This window comes from Myzus persicae, unplaced genomic scaffold (genome assembly GCF_001856785.1).
Source record: "Myzus persicae strain clone G006 unplaced genomic scaffold, MPER_G0061.0, whole genome shotgun sequence".
In the NCBI taxonomy this organism is placed as follows: Eukaryota; Metazoa; Arthropoda; class Insecta; order Hemiptera; family Aphididae; genus Myzus; species Myzus persicae.
This window is the reverse complement of record NW_019100626.1, coordinates 242,067-264,019: the sequence shown is the minus strand read 5'-3', so window position 1 is coordinate 264,019 and position 21,953 is coordinate 242,067. Positions and strand designations below refer to the sequence as shown.

General features: G+C 29.0%; 1 protein-coding gene across 1 annotated transcript; it reads left to right on the top strand.

Annotated features, from left to right (window-relative positions):
* The first annotated feature begins 3,067 nt into the window (after positions 1–3,067).
* On the top strand, positions 3,068–20,511 carry LOC111037436 (serine/threonine-protein kinase mTOR). Its single transcript, XM_022320011.1, has 38 exons — positions 3,068–3,180; positions 4,128–4,286; positions 6,854–6,959; positions 7,028–7,157; positions 8,113–8,348; positions 8,427–8,623; positions 9,071–9,269; positions 9,996–10,264; positions 10,325–10,496; positions 10,612–10,819; positions 10,883–11,056; positions 11,131–11,337; positions 11,419–11,624; positions 11,702–11,908; positions 11,974–12,194; positions 12,262–12,538; positions 12,767–12,964; positions 13,040–13,207; positions 13,309–13,500; positions 13,565–13,741; positions 13,799–13,912; positions 14,140–14,659; positions 14,734–14,908; positions 14,973–15,213; positions 15,287–15,472; positions 15,526–15,651; positions 15,740–15,885; positions 15,975–16,076; positions 16,164–16,404; positions 16,476–16,679; positions 16,745–17,149; positions 17,221–17,673; positions 17,746–17,886; positions 17,974–18,179; positions 18,373–18,520; positions 18,583–18,901; positions 18,973–19,159; positions 19,870–20,511. Exons 1-38 carry the CDS (start codon positions 3,092–3,094, stop codon positions 19,883–19,885), a joined length of 7,722 nt encoding a protein of 2,573 aa, XP_022175703.1. The 5' UTR covers positions 3,068–3,091; the 3' UTR covers positions 19,886–20,511.
* The last annotated feature ends 1,442 nt before the right edge of the window (positions 20,512–21,953 follow it).

Sequence of the window (21,953 nt, the reverse complement as noted above, 5' to 3'; positions counted from 1 at the left end):
TACTGTCCGGTGAACTGCTTTACTTATCTATATATTCGGATATTTTTATAATTGCACAGCTGCTGAAGCTGCGTAGCTAATTATCAATCTTGAGATACAGAAAATTAAAAAAAACTAGCTGAACCCTCGCTATTTAAGATAGCCACTTATATACCCTGTCACATAAAAAGTTGATTAAATTTGAACCCTTAAGTTAAATGAACCAAACAGTCCAATCATGGGCCACTAAATCTTGTTTGAGGAACTATTGGCTCACCATTGATTCATTAAAATATGTTCAGTGCTACCCAATATTAGATAGGTACTTAATAATTGACTATTATTCATACCTAATTCAATAGAATATTAAACATTCATATAAATTATACCTACTATAAAAGATAAAACCATTGGTAATATTAAAAGTGACCGAGATTGCTTTAGAAATCTGCTACAGTGCTACTTGCTAGATTTATATTTTAACTGGTTTGTTGTTAATCTTTAATCCTTTAATCTACCACCCTCGTATTGGAAAATCCTAATCAACCTCTGAATGTTACAATATACATTATACTTAATTTAATTCATAATAGTATGCAGTATGACGTCCTGTTTTATATATTATATGCACCACTAAATATCTCACCTGTCGCCAGATGACCTTAGATTGAAATCGGTTTGCTGTTTTATAGCTGCAGTAACAGTAAGTACTGCAGAAGTTCACATTTTGGGAAATCTAAAAATTTTCATAAGTTTGGTTTACCCATGCTCAATACCATTTGAGTTTTTTAATATCAACCCTTATTTTTGTCACCAGATATAGGTAGAATAATCGAATGAAAAAAAAAATTAAAATTATACTATTTTTATCATCTGTAATCAATGATAGCAACACGACGTACTAAAGATTTATTTATTTTTATATAATTGTATTTGTAAAAAAATATGTGATATATTTCTATTAATTAGTAATTATATAATAATAATTAATATGTATAAAGAATAAAGATGGATGTTGGTCTATTTTCTATCTGTTAGCTAGGGACTTAATAAATACTGAATCGTTTTCAATAAAAGTTATATTAGATTCCTATTGAGATATCCTTTTATTAATATAAGGTATATGGTGTTTATAGTGTATATACATTAAAATGTATAGGTTGTATATATAGGTTATCATACTTGAATACTTCTCTTTTTTAAGATATCTGAACTTACATATTTTGTATCTTTTTCTATCGTGTAGGAAACTAGGAAATAAGGAATAACAATATAACATATCATGTAATTTTTTACCTGACATGTCTTGTATAGAATCTTGCATTCGTCCATTTTTCCACTCCTAATATTATCAACACACATCGATAACCCTTCCTCCCCTCACCACACAAATGGTACCCATTGGATAGGTCGTGAAAATCGAGGCACCCGGGAATTGGGCCACGATTAATTTTTATCAAGAAGGTATACGATTATTGGGCCACTAAAGTTTTACATTAATAACAGGTAGACCCGGTGATCGGCTGCACTATTTTCAACGATTTTTTATCAATGTATCCTGTAATCGGGCCACTATTAAATTAATGTGTCATATATAAATTATTTCAATACCAACACTGCAGTGGACACAAAACTTTACTTGAAGCGACAGAGTGTCTTATCGAAAGGAAATTAAATTATATAGAATTAGCAAGGGCTGCCATCAAATGAAACGGATAAAAATAGCTAAATATGTAATTTACAAAGATTATAGAACATCGCGATCGTTTAGTTGATTGCAAACTATACGTTTAACGTTTAGTATTGTATATGTATAGTTCGGTAATGTACGAGTAAAATGGAAATTATAACGTTGGAGAGAAGAATAAAATTACTAATTTTTAATAATTATAAATTTTATTTTTCTTACTGGAGTCAATGTGTCAAAACTCGTTGGCGATGTGTCAGGAAAACACGTACATTAAAAATATAAATAAATTCCACTAATTTAAGAAATACGTCAAAACCGTTAATTTTTTATGTTTAGTTGTCACTATTTTTTTATTTAACAGATGAATTAAACTTAGAACATAACGATGAGAAGACAAAACAACCTATCAGAACTACCACAAAAAGAAAAGCGATCGAAAATTTTACGGTAAGACGATCCAAAATTGTTATTTCCGAAATTGAGATCTGCCCATAATAGTAAGAAATGAATTTGTATGTATCAGAAAATAAATAATTCATATTTATTTGACTAATTTTATGGACCTTGTATTAAGGTATTAAATTTGATTCATAAAATCTGAATACAGCATTACTTAAAAAATAATTGTATTAATAATGTATTAAAAAAAATAATAATAATTAGTCAATAAAGTTGTATATTAGTATATGTATGTGTTATACATCCAATCTCTGGGTACACTTAAAAAAATATAGATTTATTTTGTGTTCAAATCTCCGGTAAGTAAAAGGTAAACAAATGTTTTATACGAATAGCAAGTTGATAATATGTGACCCAGTTATTACCCGCCGCCCGAAAATTGTGCCTACTTGTTATAAATTATAATTAATGTTACAGTATAATTATAACATTATAATAATGCACAATATTCTGACTAATATAGTAATACATACATTATACACAATATTTTGTCATTTAGCTATCTACAGAAATAATTTTATCTATTAGAATATGTAGGTATCATTTTTCTTTACTATCATCGGGAATGTTAAAAAAATAATTTAGTTTGAGTTTGCGTTTGTTAGTCTACAAGTGTGTTAATAATATGTGTGGATTCCTATTAAAATTAAATATCAGTTGTTATTTGTATTATTAATTGTTATTATATTTTGTAGTGTACTCACAAATCATAATAAATTCATAAACCGTATTAACGTACCTATTACGTGTAGCCGTGTAGGTAGTACCCACTACTTAGTGCCTACTTAGTATACAGTCTACTTGATAAAAAATATAACATCCTGTTATGTTATATTATTATTAACTTTTCAAAACAACTTAGACAAACTAAATCGAAACATTTTAGTTGTAGAAATTATACGGAGTGCAATTGCTTTTTTTCTTAGTTTAGACCTCTGATTGTGTTCTATAAAAGAAAGAAAAATGTTTTTTAATCATTCTTCAATGATATCAAAAAGACTTTCACATAAACAGGAAAACAATAATGAAGTTCAACTTGGACAACTCTTGAGGTACCTTATATTTTTATAAAATAAAAAATTTTGATTTTTGAAGATTTCTCTGAATTCCAAGATAAATAGAATAAAGATTAAAAAAAATCCTTTAATTCTAATAATGTTTTTATTAAAATAATAACTATAATATAGGAAAAAAATAACTTAACAACTGAAGAGTTAAGACTATAAGAATTAGAACTATAATATACATATATTACATGCATAGAGAATAATAATAGTCAATTAGTTTAGAAACTTAATTGCGAACTTAAAACTGGAATATTGCTTACAACAATATGCAGCTGCAGTAAACCTAGGTATATATCGTGGCAAATATAGCCTTTGGGCCACTAGCTATAGGGGTCGTAATTACAATATTCAATATCACATATTTACATTATATAATATATAGTATTATCGTAGATGTGGGGTGTATACAGACTTACATCTTTCAATGAAATGAGGATTAAATTCCAAAATATATGGGTAAATAAACCGTTATTATAAAAATGTTGTGTTTGTTTAAAGTATAACATAAAACTCAATAAGTTTTTAATATCGCTATAAACTTTGTTAATTTTTGTTAAAATTAATCATTATTTTACTATGGAACTAAGACTCGATGCAGATCTCAAATAAGTTTCATTTATCATAAGATTATTAAGATCTATTTGGGGCTGAAATCAATGTGTTCCAATAGATACCATAAATATATTTGTGTCACTTCTTGAATACTTTAAAAATGATACACTTACGACGCAGTTCGCACATTATACTCAATTATTAATTAATAATTGTTAATAAGATATAACTAGGTAGGTATTTATAAATTAATGAATATTCACAGTTCACATATTTTATATTGCAAAGTAATAGGTAGGTACATATTTATAATACCTAATGGCTAATAAAAGTAGCCATAGGTATAAGAACTAATGGTTTATCATAATAGGATTTTGTAGTGTTCACAGAAATAGTCCATTTCTAAAGGCGAAATCGGCACTTAAAAAAAAATTCAAGCCGATTCGAACGCATAACTATGTTGAACTGGGTGAGAAGAAAAATTCAAAATCTAAATTTACTCTCGAGAAATCTGGCGATCAACATATCAACTGTCAACTGTAAGTAAAGGAATAATTTACATTTTTTTGTTTTATTGACTCGAAAATCTCATAATCGGTCTGATCTCCGAGAAAAATCTCAAATACTCAGTGTTGTACTATTATACCAATTTAGTTTTGGTGGTGTCACACCATGGTAAAGCAAATAGCAATTAATCATTGCACTTCACCCCACCCACCTTATAGTGACATTTTAATTTTTGCTTTTATTTTTAATCTCGAGTTAGCTAATGAAAATGAATGATATATATATATTGATATTTTTTGTTTTATTTTTAATGACCTCTTTCCGTTCAAACGTAACTTAAGAAGATTCAAAAATTTGTATTGTTGGATTACTTAGGGGGGGGGGGGGCGTAATACCTTTGTCCTTCTCTACAATGTTAAGGGGGCAAGTGTCTCCTGGACCCCTCCCCCCACACACACGCACACAATCATGCCACTGACTACAGCCTAACTAGCCGAAAAACCAAGCACGGGTAAGAATGTGTTTGGTTTTTGCAAAGTTTACAAACTAGTGTTACCGGAATCGGGATGACAGAATATCAAAATTACGCCAGAATGAAGTCATTAATGAGTATAAGTCCAAAAAAAGGTTCGATTTGTCGCTATATTTAAATATTAATAATGTCTTAGTTAATGAGACTAACTGGAGTCTGGAGAGCCTCAAAGCCTATAAAATAACATAAAGAATTAAAGCTCTATAAACAGAAATTATGATGACTGAGTGTACAATATAGATTATAATTAATGAGGTAATATCTAATTATGTTTTGATGAAACATAAGATATAATATTATATTTGTAGGTAATGTATTTTTTTTAAAATTAACCCGTGTCAAATGGGCCATTAAGAATTGGAAACGATTTCAATTCAATTTGGTTTGTTTAGTAGGTTTTTAATTGTTGGAGAGCGTACGATTGGTTTACGATTGGTTTGGAACATGTGGGGTAAGGATTTTTTCACTAAGAACCAGGGTGGACACCTATCCCTGAACTAATGGTACTGACCGTCAGAGCACATTTGTGAATGGAGCCAGACACCGCACCACAAAGTCACATAACGTATTTTGTTTTAGCAAAAAATATTAACTCTCTCATGTAACGGCGGTTACCTATATGTATAATAAAATAATTATATGATAATTTTGGGAATATATTTTATTTTTATACTTGGTGTAACGTATCAAGTATCAAGTATTAATTTACTACAATTGTATGGTAACTTCGGTCATGAGGTGTGGGAGGCGCCTCCGAAGCGGTGAGTTTTGGACGATTACAATACATACCTAATATCAGTATTGTACTATACTAATATCCCATTATGGCATTATACCCCCGGCCTGCGCAAGACAAAATCCTAAATAAGTCACTGATACCTACCTAAATAAATAAAAACTAAAAAATGTAAATACCAAAATAAAGTCGAAGAAATGAAAAATTATTTCTTATGGAATAGAATAATCCTATAGTAACACAATAACATCGGGCCCATCGGGGAAACCCAATACGGGGCCACCAACAAATTGTTGAAATACGAAGACCGAAACTCATGTCATAACCAAAACAATAATACATAAATAAAAATATTTATGTTTGTTTACCTTCCAACTCATTCAAAGTTAGAAACGAAATATAGCGTGGAGCTGATAACATAATTTGCGTTCTATGGTTATGTACTTCAACAAAACAGCCGGGTTTTATCATTTTAAAATCAAAATAATAAATACTAAATAGTAAATAGTAGATGTTATTAATGTTTTAAAAAAGTTTAGAAAACATAATAAATAGGTATTAAATATTTGAATGTTTGTTTTTAATGTTACTATTATTGTAAATATTATGTTCGTTTTAAATTAGTGTATGTATGTATATTATTATTGAATGTATCTACTTCATTAAATCATCAATTGAAGAGACTGATTGATTGTAAGAAAACTTATTTTAAAATATGTAATATGTACCTAGGTACATTGTTATTTATAAAGCGATAATTTTTAATGTGTGTTTTTGGTTAGGTCCAAATATTGTTTTATATCGCTGTTGTACCTACATTAGATGTTAGTCCATAATCTAATTTATTTAAAAACAAAGTGTTGTATTTTTATAGATTTTAAATATTTTAGAAAGAACTCTTAAGATTAAAATCTAGCTAGATGTTAAACATTTTATGCTCTGTCAAAAACATTATTCTTTAAATAATATATTTCTTTAGTAATTTTAAAATAATTTTATAGTTATAAATTTGTGTAAAAGTAATTATACATTTAATATAATATAGCCTATAGGTACCTAACTATTAAAATTAATGAATTAATTCACCTTCCTGATTTACATTTCAATAAAGTACTACTGTTAAGAGTACTTATCAAGTTAATTGAAAAAAAAATGTAATTGTATTAAAAATATATTTAATTAATTTTAATAGTGTCTTTTTTGTATATCATATATCCTAGCTTTATATAATATTATAATATTATAATTTCTATAATATACACACTACTATAGTTACCATTACTATAGTTTATTTGGTTTCAATAGTATTGAATTCTATTTTTACATTTCAGAACCAAAAAAAACATGTCATCTGTACGCATGCAACATTTTGTAACCAGGTTAAAGTCCAAGAACTTAGAGATCCGTAAACGTGCTGCACGAGATTTGAATCTCTATGTATTTATAAAAAATATTCATTAATCGTTAAATAAACATTAATTTGTGTTTTAATATTATTTTTTAAGGTTAAAACCGAACTCCGTGAAGTATCAGCAGAAGAGCGTGCAGTTTTTAATGATGAATTTAACCAACATATTTATGAAATGGTATCAAGTTCTGATAGCAATGAGAAAATTGGTGGAATACTTGCTATATGTGAGTAATTCATAGACGTAGAAAGTTTTTACTATTTATCAATATTGGTTATTAAGAAAATGATTTATTATTTTAGAAGTTGACTAAAATGAGGACATATTATTAAGTCTTCAAATTACAATTTTTTTTATTTTATTCATTCTTCATTTTAGTTTTAGGCTTAATAATATGGGTTTTTAATGTATAAAAAAAAGTTTCAACAAATAAATCTAGATCATTGAGATTGTTATTGAGTACATATTTTACTGTAAAAAAATAAAATTTCACTAATTAAAAATTACAATTAAAATTTACCTAATTCGTAAATTTGTTTTGAAATGATTAGCTTATGTAATATAATTATTGTATTTGAATTCTAAACATTTATTAACAATGAGCAAATTTAATAATCTTATCAAACTAGTCTATGAGGGAGGCTTCTTAGAGAAATATCAAGTATAGCATCACTATATTTTTCTGAACTCTAGGTGTTCTATAGCAAATGTTTTTTTGTTAAATTCAAAATGTAAAAACATTTTTTATGAACTTCTACTTTTAAAAGTTTTGTAGCTTGGAGTATTGTATATTTTAATCTTACATTATATTTTTTGTGACTAAAAAAATTAAAAGGTATGTGTGAGTTCAATCGATTGTATGAAACAGAACATTTGATTTATGATACAATGTTTAAGTTTATTTTATTATGTACATATTTGAGTATTGACTAATTAATAGGTATGATATGAATCATTGAACAGATAAAATTGTAAGCCAATTATAATAAAATTATTTTAAGTTTCTTGTTATAATTTTATTTTATTTTTAGCATAGTATTTACATTATTATTACTTATTATTACCATTGAAATATTTTAGGCATCTTTATAAAATATTAAACTCAAATCTTAAAATACTGGTAAAATGTAAATTCAAATGTGTTGATAAATATTTTATTGATTGAATTAATTTTTTTACAGTGTGTTTAATTGGTGCTGATGTTGGCAATAAAAATAACCGTATTAGTAGGTTTGCAAACTATCTACGTAATTTATTGCCATCTGCCGATTCGGCAGTAATGGAACTTGCTGCCAAAACAGTTGGAAAATTAGCCTTGGACTCTGGCACTTATGCAGATCAGTATGTTGAATTTGAGGTGAAAAGAGCATTTGAATGGTTAGGTGGTGTAAGAAATGAGCCCAAAAGATATGCAGCAGTGAGTAACATAATTTTTAATAATTATTATTATTATTGGTACAAATAATCATAACTATACAAATTATTTGTTTATTAGGTGCTCATACTCAGAGAAATTGCTACTATGGTTCCCACTCTTTTCTTTCAACATGCGGCTCAATTTTTTGATTTAGTGCTAAATGTAGCACGTGATCCAAAACCAAGCATTAGAGATGGGGCTGTAGAAGCATTAAGAGCAGCTCTTGTTGTAACTGCTCAAAGAGAAACTTCTAAACAGACACAAAAGTCTGAATGGTACTTATAAAAATATACAAGATATATTTTATCTCAACAAGTTTGTCTCTGTCAAAATCTTATCGTAATTACATTTTTTAGTCAAGGTACAATTTTAGAAAATTAATACTTCATTATAAACATTGATTTTCAATTACCATGAATTGTATTATAATTTATTTTTTCGGTTTACCTAAGCTGAATACTTAAAATACATTTATTTATTACAAAGAAGACAGCAATGTGTCAAAAATGTATGAAGTTAATTTATTTAAATATTTTGGAAATTTTATTATTTTTTCCCATTAAATTTTCAAACTTTTATTGAAAACTAAAGTTAAAATAAAAGTTTGTTGGTAGAATATATGAAACTTTGGATGGGTATGTCTGAAGAAAAATCTGTTGAGATATGCAGTTCATAATATCTAGACTTATGCTGCTAATTTAATTTTGTTTTTCTTCCGCTAGGTACAAGCAATGTTATGAAGAAGTTATGAATGGAATAGATGATTCTATAAATAAAGAAAATGGCATTGTTCGTGATGATAAAATACATGGGTCATTATTAGTATTGAACGAATTGCTTAGAGTCAGTAATGTTAATTGGGAAAGACGTAATGACTCTTTGATGCAAAGATTGCAGTGGGATCAAAGTCAGACTAGTGCGGTTAGATATATTTTTGAAAAATATCATGTAGCTTTTAATTTTACGGTATTCGTTAAGTATGTGACTTTCTAAGACAATTATCTATATTATGTACTGATATATTTATAGGCAAGATACATTTTTTTAAGTGTTGTACAAAAAGTGTAATGCCAAACATTTTTTTTTTAAATAATATAATTTAGGACATTTTTTGATTAATTTTGACATTTTGCTGTAAATAGCTATGTACATTTAATATATATATATACATTTTTTTTACTGATATTTTGTTTGACTGATTTTGACATTATTAAATGTAATCTTATATTATTTTATATTTGTATTACTAATTAATTAATAGTAATAAAATAACATAATTTTATGATTTTTAAATTTGACCAAAAATACTTAACAAATACCCAATACAGTAGGTCATGCGGTCCGATAAGGCACATACTAAATCAATACTAATTTTACTCATTCTCATTTAGTCAATCCAAAATCATCCCTGATATTCATTTATAAATTCTTTCAAATAATTTTTCTATCATAATTATCATTAATTTTATTTTTATTCTGTATTCTTATCCTATAATTTCTTATAAATGTATAGATTTTTTTCTAATTTATTTGGAATTTTTTCTTTTAATTTATATTTATAATAATGTTATCACTGTGATTGTTATTTTTATAGCTTAAAAAAATTACAAATACAAATAATAAAATAATAAAATTGTTTGGTTTTAGGAAATATTGAGTTTATTACCTCGAACAAAGTCTGCTTTAAAAGGACTGGTAGGTGGTTCTGGACGAACAGATGATGACTCAGTAAGAATTGCATCATCAGGTATTCGATACGAAAGCAGTGCTTGTAAAAATCTACTACAAGAAAACTATGATCGAGTGTGTTCATCAGCAATATCTCATAGAATGTGCAGAAATCTTCTAGTGAATTCTGCTCTGATGAAATTGCTTCCTAGACTAGCTGCATTTAATAAATCAATTTTTGTTCAAAAGTATTACTGTACTATTTTAATGCCCTTATCAATATTTTATTAAAAACATTTTTTTTCTAGTTACTTAAATTCTTCAATGCTGTTTCTTCTTGCAACAATTCGTGGTCGTGATCGTGATCAACGGACTTATGCATTTGTTGCTGTTGGTCTAGTAGCAATAGCTATTGAAGATCATATTAAGCCATATTTATCCAAAATTTTAGAATTGATACGTAGTTTCTTACCATCCAAGGTATTGTTTTAAATAATACGTCTGTAGTTTATCTTTTCAAATATACTTAATTTGTGATTACTTATATAATATGAATAATTATTGTTTTAAATTATATTTTTGAAAATGTTTACAGGATAGTTCAAAAAAAAAACCTTCAAATCCTGAACCAGCAGTTTATGTTTGTATTACATTATTGGGAATTGCAACACAACACAATATTAAGAATGATCTTAAAGAACTTCTTGAACCTATGTTGGCCATGGGTCTCAGTCCTACTCTTACTATAGCTTTTAAAGAATTGGCAGTAGCTGTACCTGCATTAAAAAAAGATATATCTGATGGTAAACAAAGAAATTCATTTAATTCTCATTTTCTTTAGCCATTAACATTGGTTTTTTTTTTAGGATTACTAAAAATACTGTCTCAAGTGCTTAATAACCGTAGTATTTCAATAGCATTGCCAATATCTGTTACAAGTTCTGCACTCAGTTTGTCATTAATACCATCAGGTTTTGAGTCTCAAAATATTTCAAATATTGTTTTGGCTCTCAGAACACTTGGTAGCTTCAACTTTGAAGGTTAATATAATATATTTCAATGAGTGTAACAAACAAACATATGTGACTTTTTGACTATAAAACGACATTTATAGGACATTCTTTACTGCAATTTTTACGCCGCTGTGCTGAGCATTATCTAGGAAGTGAACAACAGGAAGTCCGAATTGAATCTGTTCGAACATGTAGTCGTTTATTACGTTTGGCAATTGAGTCACCACAAAGTAAAACTTCTCATACAGTTAGATACACAATTTCTACAGTCATCAAGCAACTACTTGTCGTTGGAGTTTCTGATACTGGTTAGTTAAATAAATGTTGTGTGTTTAAAAAATTTAAATCTAAGAACAGATTATTATTTGATTTGTTTTCTATTATTTTAGATCCTGATGTGCGTTACGTAGTGTTTGAGAATCTCGACCGCAGTTTTGATTTTTATCTAGCTCAAGTTCACAATCTTACCGCATTATTTATGGCTATGAATGATGTGAATTTTGAAATAAGGGAAATGGCCCTCTGTACTATAGGGCGGCTTAGCCTGGTAAATCCTGCTTATGTAATGCCACCGTTACGCAAGACACTTATGCAGGTTTGTGTAATTATTTATGATAAAACAAAGAATTTGATGAAAATTAAATTGAACACTTGATAATTTTTTGGTATTAGTGTTTGACTGAACTTGAACATAGTGGAATGGGTCGTAATAAAGAGCAAAGTGCCAGAATGATTGACCACATGGCTGTTCACGCTCCTCGTCTTGTGTCTCCATATGTGCAACCAGTTTTAAAAATATTAGTTCCTAAACTCCATGAACCAGATTTAAATCCAAGTATATTGATAAGTATACTTGCGTGCATTGGAGATTTGGCTCAAGTAAGTTCAGTATGATTTTATTTAATTTTATTTAAAATAATGACTTTTGTATTTGAATCTAACAGGTAAATGGAGAAGAAATGTGTTGTTGGACTGATGAACTGTTGCCTTTCTTATTGGACATGTTAAGCGATGGTGCATCGCAAGAAAAACGTGGAGTTGCTCTGTGGGTACTTGGTAAATTAGTTGAAGGACTTGGGTACGTCATCCAACCATATGAAAAATACCCTTCATTATTAGACACTTTACTGGGATTTTTAAAAACTGAACAACAACCTATAGTCAGGTGCACTTTTACATTTTCTAAAATAATTTACTCATTAACTAATATGATGTTCTTATTTTTGCTTTAGAAGAGAAACAATACGGGTACTAGGACTCCTTGGAGCTTTAGATCCTTATAAACATAAAATGAACTTGGGACAGATTGATTCCCAAATCGAGTCTACTGCTTTACTTTCGATGACTGATCCTCGTCCTATATCAGAAACCGAATGGACAACTAGTGAAATGTTAGTAAATATGAGTACATCAACATTGGAAGAATATTATCCGGCCGTAGCGGTTGCAACACTTATACGCATCATTCGTGATCCAAATTTATTTCAACATCACACTATGGTTGTACAAGTTAGTAAAAAAATGATTACATTTCTTTTTTTTTGTCGACAGTTAACTTAATTTATAATGCAAATTGTAAGACATTATTTTTAAGCTGATAAAAATAGTCACTAATTTTAACTGTAATAGGTATATTTATTTATATACCTAACCAGTCAATTCAGTAGTTACTAAGATATTTATTATTTATTATTTTGTTTGTGTACTAATGCTAGTTATTATGGTGTTATATTTTAGGCTATAACATTTATCTTTCAGTCTTTGGGTATAAAGTGCGTGGCATACATACCACAAGTTATGCCCAGTTTTTTAAATGTTATTCGTACAGCAGATGCCAACTTCAGAGAATACCTTTTCCAGCAATTGGGTGTACTTATAAATATTGTTGGCCCACACATCCGCAACTATTTGGATGATATATTTTTGTTAATTAAAGTTAGTTTTTGCATAATAGATTTAAAAATTCGTAATTAAATCTACATGATATAAAACATGAATTTGTTTCCTTAGGAATTATGGATCCCAAATAGTTCACTCCAATGTACTTTAATCCAACTAGTTGAGTACATAGTTGTGGCACTTGGAGCACAATTCAAAACCTACCTTTCTCAATTAATGCCTAATATACTAAGAATACTTTACCATGACTCTAGTAAAAACCGTAATGTTACCAAGAGGGTAAGATTTGTCATAATTTATTACTTTTATTTATTTTTCTATAAATTAATATATAAATGTATTTTAATGAATTATTATTTATTTATTTTATACACTTTTAGATGGTTGTAGCTTTATGTAAATTTGGTATTAATTTGGATGAATACTTACACATGATTATGCCACCACTTGTAAACTTATTTGATGCCACTGATCATCCTACTCAAGTCAGTCAGGTGGCAATGGAAACTGTTGCACAGTTAGCATACACTTTGGATTTTACTGACTATGCATCACGCATAATACATGGAATTGTATGAATATTTATCGCAGTTTATCTCAATATTATTTATAATGAATTTATTGAATGTCATATAGGTAAATTCTATTGAAAGTACACCAGAACTTAGAAAAACTGCTATGGAAACATTATGTGCATTGATATGTCAGTTGGGTCGTAAATACATGATTTTTATGCCACTTGTTGCTCGCACTTTAAACAAATGCCAATACAATTATCCCCCTTATGATATGCTCATTACTTATATATCATCAGTATGTGGTTCAATTAATAGTATAAAATATCATTTTCTAACTAATATTTTTTTTTAGAACACCGATGGAAGTCTAGAAGAAAACTTATTGCTTTCTAGACACAAGCAGTTCAAAAGTAAAAAAGAAGTTGGTGTTCATTTAGTTGGAGATGCTGCTACCATAATAAAAAAGGTGGTTTGATAGTTTTTTTTCTAGAAGTGTTGTATAAGTAATATTATCATATAATGTAAATAGGCTCTCTTGTTGTGTGCATAGTAGTATAGTTAGTACGTTATTATTCAAGTATTAGTTATAATTATTAATTACAATTAAAAAAAAAATAATTAAAAGATCATAATATTTGTAATGACTGTATTTTAACTTTTAGTCTAATGATGTTTCTTATATTTTTTTTTCAGATGCATACGTCATTGCCAAATTTACAAAAAGCTTGGTTGGCGAATCGTTGTGTATCTAAAGACGATTGGCTAGAGTGGTTAAGACGACTTGGCATTGACTTCTTGAAAGAATCACCATCACCAGCACTGCGTTCATGTTGGGCACTTGCCCAAACATATTCTCAGTTGCCCAAAGATTTGTTCAATGCAGCGTTTGTCAGTTGTTGGACAGAATTAACGGAACCTCTTCGAAAAGAGTTAATACAGACCTTAGAACAGGCATTGATGGTTTCTGATCTTCCTGAAATGACACAAACTATATTGAATTTGGCAGAATTTATGGATCACTGTGAAAAAGGACCATTGCCAATTGACCCTCATATACTTGGTGAAAGAGCTATGGACTGTCGAGCTTATGCAAAAGCTCTGCACTACAAAGAAGATGAGTACATCCAAGAGATAAATAGTCAAGTGTGCCCAAATATTATTGAATCACTTATATCTATCAATAACAAATTACAGCAAAAAGAGGCAGCATCAGGTACATAAAATATAATTATTACAGATAAATGTTTGTTAATTAAAATTATACTAATTGTTATTAATATGAACTAGGTTTGTTGGAAGTAGTTATGAGTAAACAAGAAGAAGACCAAGAACCTGGTGAACAGTTGAAAATACAAGCTAGGTGGTTTGAAAAACTACATAACTGGGAACAAGCATTGTCATGCTATGAAGGGTTTTTGCAAAAGGAACCAAATGATATAGAATGGTCATTAGGAGAAATGAGGTATATTACATTTTTTTAAACTTAACCACCAGTACTTAATTTGCATAAATTGTCTTAATGACAGGTGTTTGGAATCTTTGGGTCAATGGGGAAAGCTGAATAATGTGGCTGCTTCTCATTGGTTACATTTTCCCGAGAGTGGGCGTGAAAAAATGTCAAGGGTTGCTGCAGCTTCAGCCTGGGGACTAAAACAGTGGCAACAAATGGCAGTTTATGTGGATTTCATACCTAGAGACACTATGGATGGGGCCTTTTACAGAGCTGTTTTATCTATTCATGGAGAACAGTATGAACATGCTCAGAAAGTATGATACATATTTCATAATGTTCTACATATTTAAAAAGTTGATTTAAAGTAAAAATTATCTTTGTTTATAGTTTATTGATTTGGCCCGTGAAATTTTGGATACCGAACTTACAGCAGCTGCCGCAGAAAGTTACCAGAGAGCTTATGGTGCCATGGTTTCCGTTCAAATGTTATCTGAACTTGAAGAAGTTATTCAATATAAACTGAAACCAGAGAAACGTCAAATTATTTACAAAGTTTGGTGGGACCGGCTTCAGGTAATAATAATCATACAAAATTTGATTTGTATATAATTTTGAAATGGCTTTAGGGATGTCAAAGAGTTGTCGAAGACTGGCAGCGTATAATTCAAGTGCATTCATTGGTGTTAAATCCCGAAGAAGATATGCATACATGGCTTAAGTATGCTGCTTTGTGTCGCAAATCATCACGCTTGGTAAATTTCTATTATATTTTTAGATTTTATATTTATTGTTACTAACAAAATGTTTAAATGTTATTTATATTTCAAATAATATGTTTAGGTACTGTCTCATAAGACTCTCACAACATTGTTGGGTACAGATCCTTCAAAAAATCCTTCTGAACCATTACCAATGACATATCCTCATGTCACATTTGCATACATTAAGCATATGTGGACTTCTGGAACAAAAGCGGAAGCCTTCAAGTAAATGATAAATATTTAAAAATTAAAAAATTCAGTAAATAGGTACAAATGTTTTATATTTATGAACATTATTTGTTTTGAATTTGTAGTCATTTGAATAGTTTGATCCAAAATGTGCTGCCACAATTAAAACGAAAAGGAAAAGATAATGAAAAACTTAGAAGTGATCCTACTAAAAAGCTGTTGGCCCGGTACAGTTAAAACACTTCAAACTGTGATAAAAGTTTCAACTTTCATTTTTATTTATACAGAGTATAATTTATGTTTTTGTTTTGCAGATGCTACTTAAAGTTAGGCAATTGGCAAGAAGAACTTCAGGGTTTGACTGAATTGTCAATACCTAATGTTTTAGAATACTACTCTGAGGCAACATCTCATGATCCTGGCTGGTATAAAGCATGGCATTCATGGGCGTACATGAATTTTGAAACTGTTCTTTTCTACAAACACCAACAAAATAAGTCACAGTCAAATGATCATACTACAGAAAAAGGAATAGCTGATAAAGCTAGCTCTGAGGTTATTCAATTAGTTTTAAGTTTTATGATTATTCTTAAATTCTTAACATAATTCTTAATTTTAATTTTTAGTTTCCAAAGTCTGACGATTATATTTCACAGTTTACTGTGCCTGCAGTTGAAGGATTTTTCAGATCCATCTCACTGTCACAAGGTAGTTCACTACAAGATACATTGAGACTCTTAACTCTTTGGTTTGAATATGGTCAATACCATGATGTGTATGAAGCCATTGTTGATGGCTTGAAATCTAGTCATATCAATACATGGTTACAAGTAATATTTTATGAAATTAATATTCAAATAGATATGTACTGAGAATATCTGATACTGTTGTTTAGGTGATACCTCAACTTATTGCTCGCATTGACACGCCTCGTACACTAGTCAGTCGTCTGATTCAAGTTCAGCTAATTGATATAGGCAAACACCATCCTCAGGCTTTGGTCTATCCACTGACTGTTGCAAATAAATCTGCCAGTGCAGCACGAAGAAATGCTGCAAGAAAAATCTTAAAAACAATGTGTGAACATAATCCAAATTTAGTGCAGCAAGCAGTCATGGTTAGTGATGAACTACTTAGGGTTGCCATACTTTGGCATGAATTGTGGCATGAGGCCTTGGAAGAAGCCAGTAGGTTGTATTTTGGTGAAAATAATGTAAAAGGCATGTATGAAGTTTTAGAACCATTGCATGCTATGTTGGAAAAAGGACCGGAGACTCTGAAAGAAACATCATTTAACCAAGTATATACCATAAAATGTTCTTGCTATACATTAATATAATAACTAAAAGCACATACATTTTTTTTATCTAGACATATGGTAGAGATTTGGTTGAAGCTTTAGAATGGTGTCATCGTTATCTGGTTTCTGGCAATAATCGTGACTTGAATCAAGCATGGGATTTATATTATCACGTTTTCCGTAGAATATCTAGACAATTGCCCCAACTTACAAATCTAGAACTTCAATATGTCAGCCCGAAATTACATCAAAGTCGTAATATGGAACTTGCAGTTCCCGGTTCATACATACCTGGTCAACCTATTGTCAGGATTGCTTACATTCAAAGCTCATTGAGTGTTATCAGTTCTAAACAACGTCCTCGGAAGTTAGTTATTAAAGGTAGTGACGGAAATGAATTTATGTTCTTGTTGAAAGGCCATGAAGATCTTAGACAAGATGAAAGAGTAATGCAACTTTTTGGCTTGGTCAACACTCTGTTACTTAATGACCCTGACACGTTCAGAAGAAATTTAACTATTCAGGTGCTTATTATTTTGCACTTACATTATACTTTAAATATTAATGAATTTGTGATTTTATAAAAATAATTTCAGAGATACGCTGTGATACCTTTATCAACAAACTCGGGTCTTATTGGTTGGGTACCTCATTGTGACACATTGCATACTCTAATACGTGATTTCAGAGAAAAAAAGAAGACATTATTGAATATAGAACACAGAATCATGTTAAGAGTAATGTTCATAATATCATCAGTGTTTTAAATTTAAAACTGTAATTAGTATTTATTTCATCTCAAACATACTTGTTGTATTTTTTAGATGGCACCAAACTATGATCATTTAACATTAATGCAAAAAGTTGAAGTATTTGAACACGCTTTGACTAATAGCAATGGAGATGATCTAGCAAGGTTACTGTGGCTCAAGTCTCCATCATCAGAAGTTTGGTTTGATCGTAGAACTAATTATACACGATCATTGGCTGTGATGTCTATGGTTGGCTATATACTCGGATTAGGAGACAGGTAAAATTAATTGCAATATTGAATATAATATACTTATTATTTTACTAAATAGACCATGTGCAATGTACATTTTAATATTTTTTAATTTTATTAAATAAATTTAAAACGATATAGTTGCCTACCCATATAAATTAATATTTAAATTCTTGTTTGAAGCTATATTGTTTTGGTTAATACAATGTTTTACTTTTAGGCATCCTTCAAATTTGATGTTGGACCGTCTAAGTGGAAAAATATTACACATAGATTTTGGTGATTGTTTTGAAGTGGCTATGACACGTGAAAAGTTTCCAGAAAAAATTCCTTTCAGACTTACTAGAATGCTTATTAACGCTATGGAAGTATGTATTGCTTGTTAAACTGCTTTTGAGCTGTGGTAAATGTTTTTTATTGTATTTATTAGATCACTGGAATTGAGGGAACCTATCGTAGAACCTGTGAAAGTGTCATGACTGTGCTTCGAAACAACAAAGACAGCTTGATGGCTGTACTTGAAGCTTTTGTGTATGACCCATTACTAAATTGGCGTCTAATGGAGGCTGGTGTCTGTGCTCGGAGAACAGCAGCAGCTACTGCTGGTGCTACAGTTGTCGGGACAAATCCTATTAGTGCAGCCTCTGCAGCTACTACAGTTTCGGAAGAAACCAGCATGGCTACTAGTTTTGCAGCTTCTCTTAGTAAAAAAGCGGCTCCTATGAATGTTGGTCCAGGAGGTGATACTGGTATGTTGGTCTTAAAGTATTTAGAAATATAACATTATTATTGTATAATATGTTTGGTCTGTGGTGTTTAGGTAATATTGAGACTGAGCCAACAGAAGCATTGAACATGAAAGCTCTAGCTATCGTCACAAGAGTTCGTGAAAAATTGACTGGTAAAGATTTTATACATGAACAAGAACTAACTGTCCCCAGACAAGTAAATTTACTCATACAACAGGCCACTGCCAACGAAAATCTTTGTCAATGTTACATTGGTTGGTGAGTATATGAAAAATAGGTTTTTGTTTTTGATTTTAAATACATTTTTAAGCATTAATTAGAGATTGGAACTTAACAATTTAGTTTAATATTATTAATACTAGTCAATATAATTAAACTCACTTTTATAAATAGGTATATATAATTTTAAACCTAATATAAAATCTCAGTGTTATTTGGATCATTACAAATATTTAAAATATAAAATTAATATTAATATTTAGCAGATTAATGGAACTAAAAAGAAAATCAAATAATTACCTCTTTTAAAGTATTTTTCTGGCTCTACCACTAAGTATAAAGATTTTTTAGTATTCTAAAACCCAAAACATTATTAACTAGGTATAGAAAATGATAATAAAAAGAAGATAAAATCATTGTAAGACATTAGAAGATTTATCCCTCATAATATATATATATTTTTTTTGTATAATATCATATATTTCAAATCACCTAAAATAAATAATAGTTATAATAATATATATTTATTTAGCAAGCAAACAAATTAAAACAAAAGTATGATTCAATAAAAATTAATATAAATTCTAAGAAAAATGTTTAACTATCTTTTATCAATCATATTATCATTTTTTCTTTCTTAAATTTGTAATGAAATTCTTAATTTATCATAATATGATAACATTATTGATTTTCACTTTATGATATAGTTTTAGCAAAATAAATTTTCATATGTTTATCTTAATTTTCAGGTGTCCGTTTTGGTGAAATTTCATGCTACGTCTATCGTTATACAATAACACAATATACTATACATTATCGTTATTACATTTTATACAATAATTTAAGATTTAAAACGTTTTAAGAATGTTTAATGTAGGTATATAAAATGTGTATATATTTTTTTGTTTTTATTTAAAATAATTTCTTTTTTTTACACTGTTGCATATAAACCAATTTGGTACATTTGTAATTTGAACTTTTATTTTTAAATTTTTATGTTTTTATGTTTTTGAACAAGCCAATATTATTTTTACTTGATGCCAAGATTCAGTTGTATACTAGAAACTACTCAATTGTACAAAAAAGTATATCAAACACTTTAATAAAAAACAATTAACTAAAATATGAAAACTAAAAATTATTGATACAAGTTCACACATGATGATGTATAAATAATAAATATAGTTATTTAAATGTCTTTATATTAAAGGAAATCGATTTTAATTTGATCTGTATCAGAATTCATTTGATTACTTGGTTTTTTATTGTATTAAAATAACTTGGAAGCCAGAAAAAAAAAAACTATTTTCAGAATTTGCTTTGTATAATTATAATCAATGAATTGATATTATAACAATACAATATACTGCAATATTTTTTGGTGACCTGAATAGTTGTAAAAAATAAAAATTGTTATTGACATTGATACCATTTTCTGTCCAAAATGAGAATATTCGTAGAATATTCGTATTCAATGCGTTAAAATTCAAAAATATATCAAAAATTCCAGAAATAACTAAAATCTAAAAAATATCAAAATATATTAATATTAGTTCTCTGAATTATGAAACAAATGTTATGCTTACTCTGCTATGCCTCTAGCATTTTATAAGAAATAAGCAAATGCTTTAAAATCCCAACCCAGGTAACAATATATTCAAATGAATTGTTGTGTTAGTATCAAAGACACACAAATGAGAGGATTTATGGCGCAATGGGAGGAGACATTTTTAATTTTCATCACATGTTGCGTGCCATGATTCATATGCGCTGCGTTTTATTACCTGTCAGAAACTTTTCTCGTGTTCATTCGTGGAGCTTGGGTATCGCGCAGTGCACATGTAAGTCATTTGTATCCGTATGTAACTTTTGACGGATTTGGTTAACTGCGAAGCTCTTTCACATATATACACGCATTGACGCATTTACAATTCTATTGCCATCAGTGTCCCGTGTTGCACGGTTATTTTGTCATCGATTGTACCTAATGACGCAGAGCCGAGCGTTTTTTTTCTTACGATGCTCACGATGTGGCTCAAGCTCCCCAGTTAGTTAAAAGACCCTTCCTACATCATGAGGTCGAATAACGCCATTATGTGATGGCTGAATAATTCAATAATGTGCTACTTACAAGAGCATGTTTACCTTGCGACAGTTAATCATAATTAATTATAACAATTATTATAAATTATTCCTACATAATATACCACGAAAAGTGACAACAATATATTATAATTTTTTTTTTTTTTAATTGATTTTTATTAGGTTTCAATTACAAAGATTATTAGCCTAGTATTATTTACAAACTAAAAGTATTTATATAATATTAGAAAAGAGAAAACAAAATTAAAAAAAAAAAAAAAAATAAAGCATGTGCTATAATGTTATAAATAGGAGTATTATAATTTATCATTTAAACCAATTAGTTTAAAAAAATTGAAAATATTGGCGATGTTGGTTTGATTGAGGGCTTCTTCGAGTGTTGTAGCATTTTTGAGGAGGTGACGTGCAGATGCGATATTATAATTCATAGTATTAAAGTGTAATTTTATCATTGTTTTGTTCTTATAGGTGCTATACATTTTAGATAAAGATTGACTTTGACTTTTGAGCTTACAATGTAATCTGTAAGGTTATAGGTTAGATACTACGCATAATTCAATAGGTAGGTACATAACCATACTATGTTCTTATATTTTCTTCCACAAATAACATTTTATTGACACTTGTAAAAACAAAAACTAAAAAAAATTGAAAACGTACATTAACAGTTCAAAGCCTTCAAAACGTGTCAAAATCATTTGAAAATGTTATCAAGTATAGAAAATGATAA

Bases quoted from the DNA above. Each gene is read 5' to 3' on its own strand.
- LOC111037436 (XM_022320011.1), top strand. From the start codon at position 3,092: ATGTTTTTTAATCATTCTTCAATGATATCAAAAAGACTTTCACATAAA. The intron at 12,195-12,261 runs GTGCACTTTTAC...TTTTTGCTTTAG, and splicing joins GAACAACAACCTATAGTCAG to AAGAGAAACAATACGGGTAC. The intron at 18,180-18,372 runs GTAAAATTAATT...TTTTACTTTTAG, and splicing joins ATACTCGGATTAGGAGACAG to GCATCCTTCAAATTTGATGT.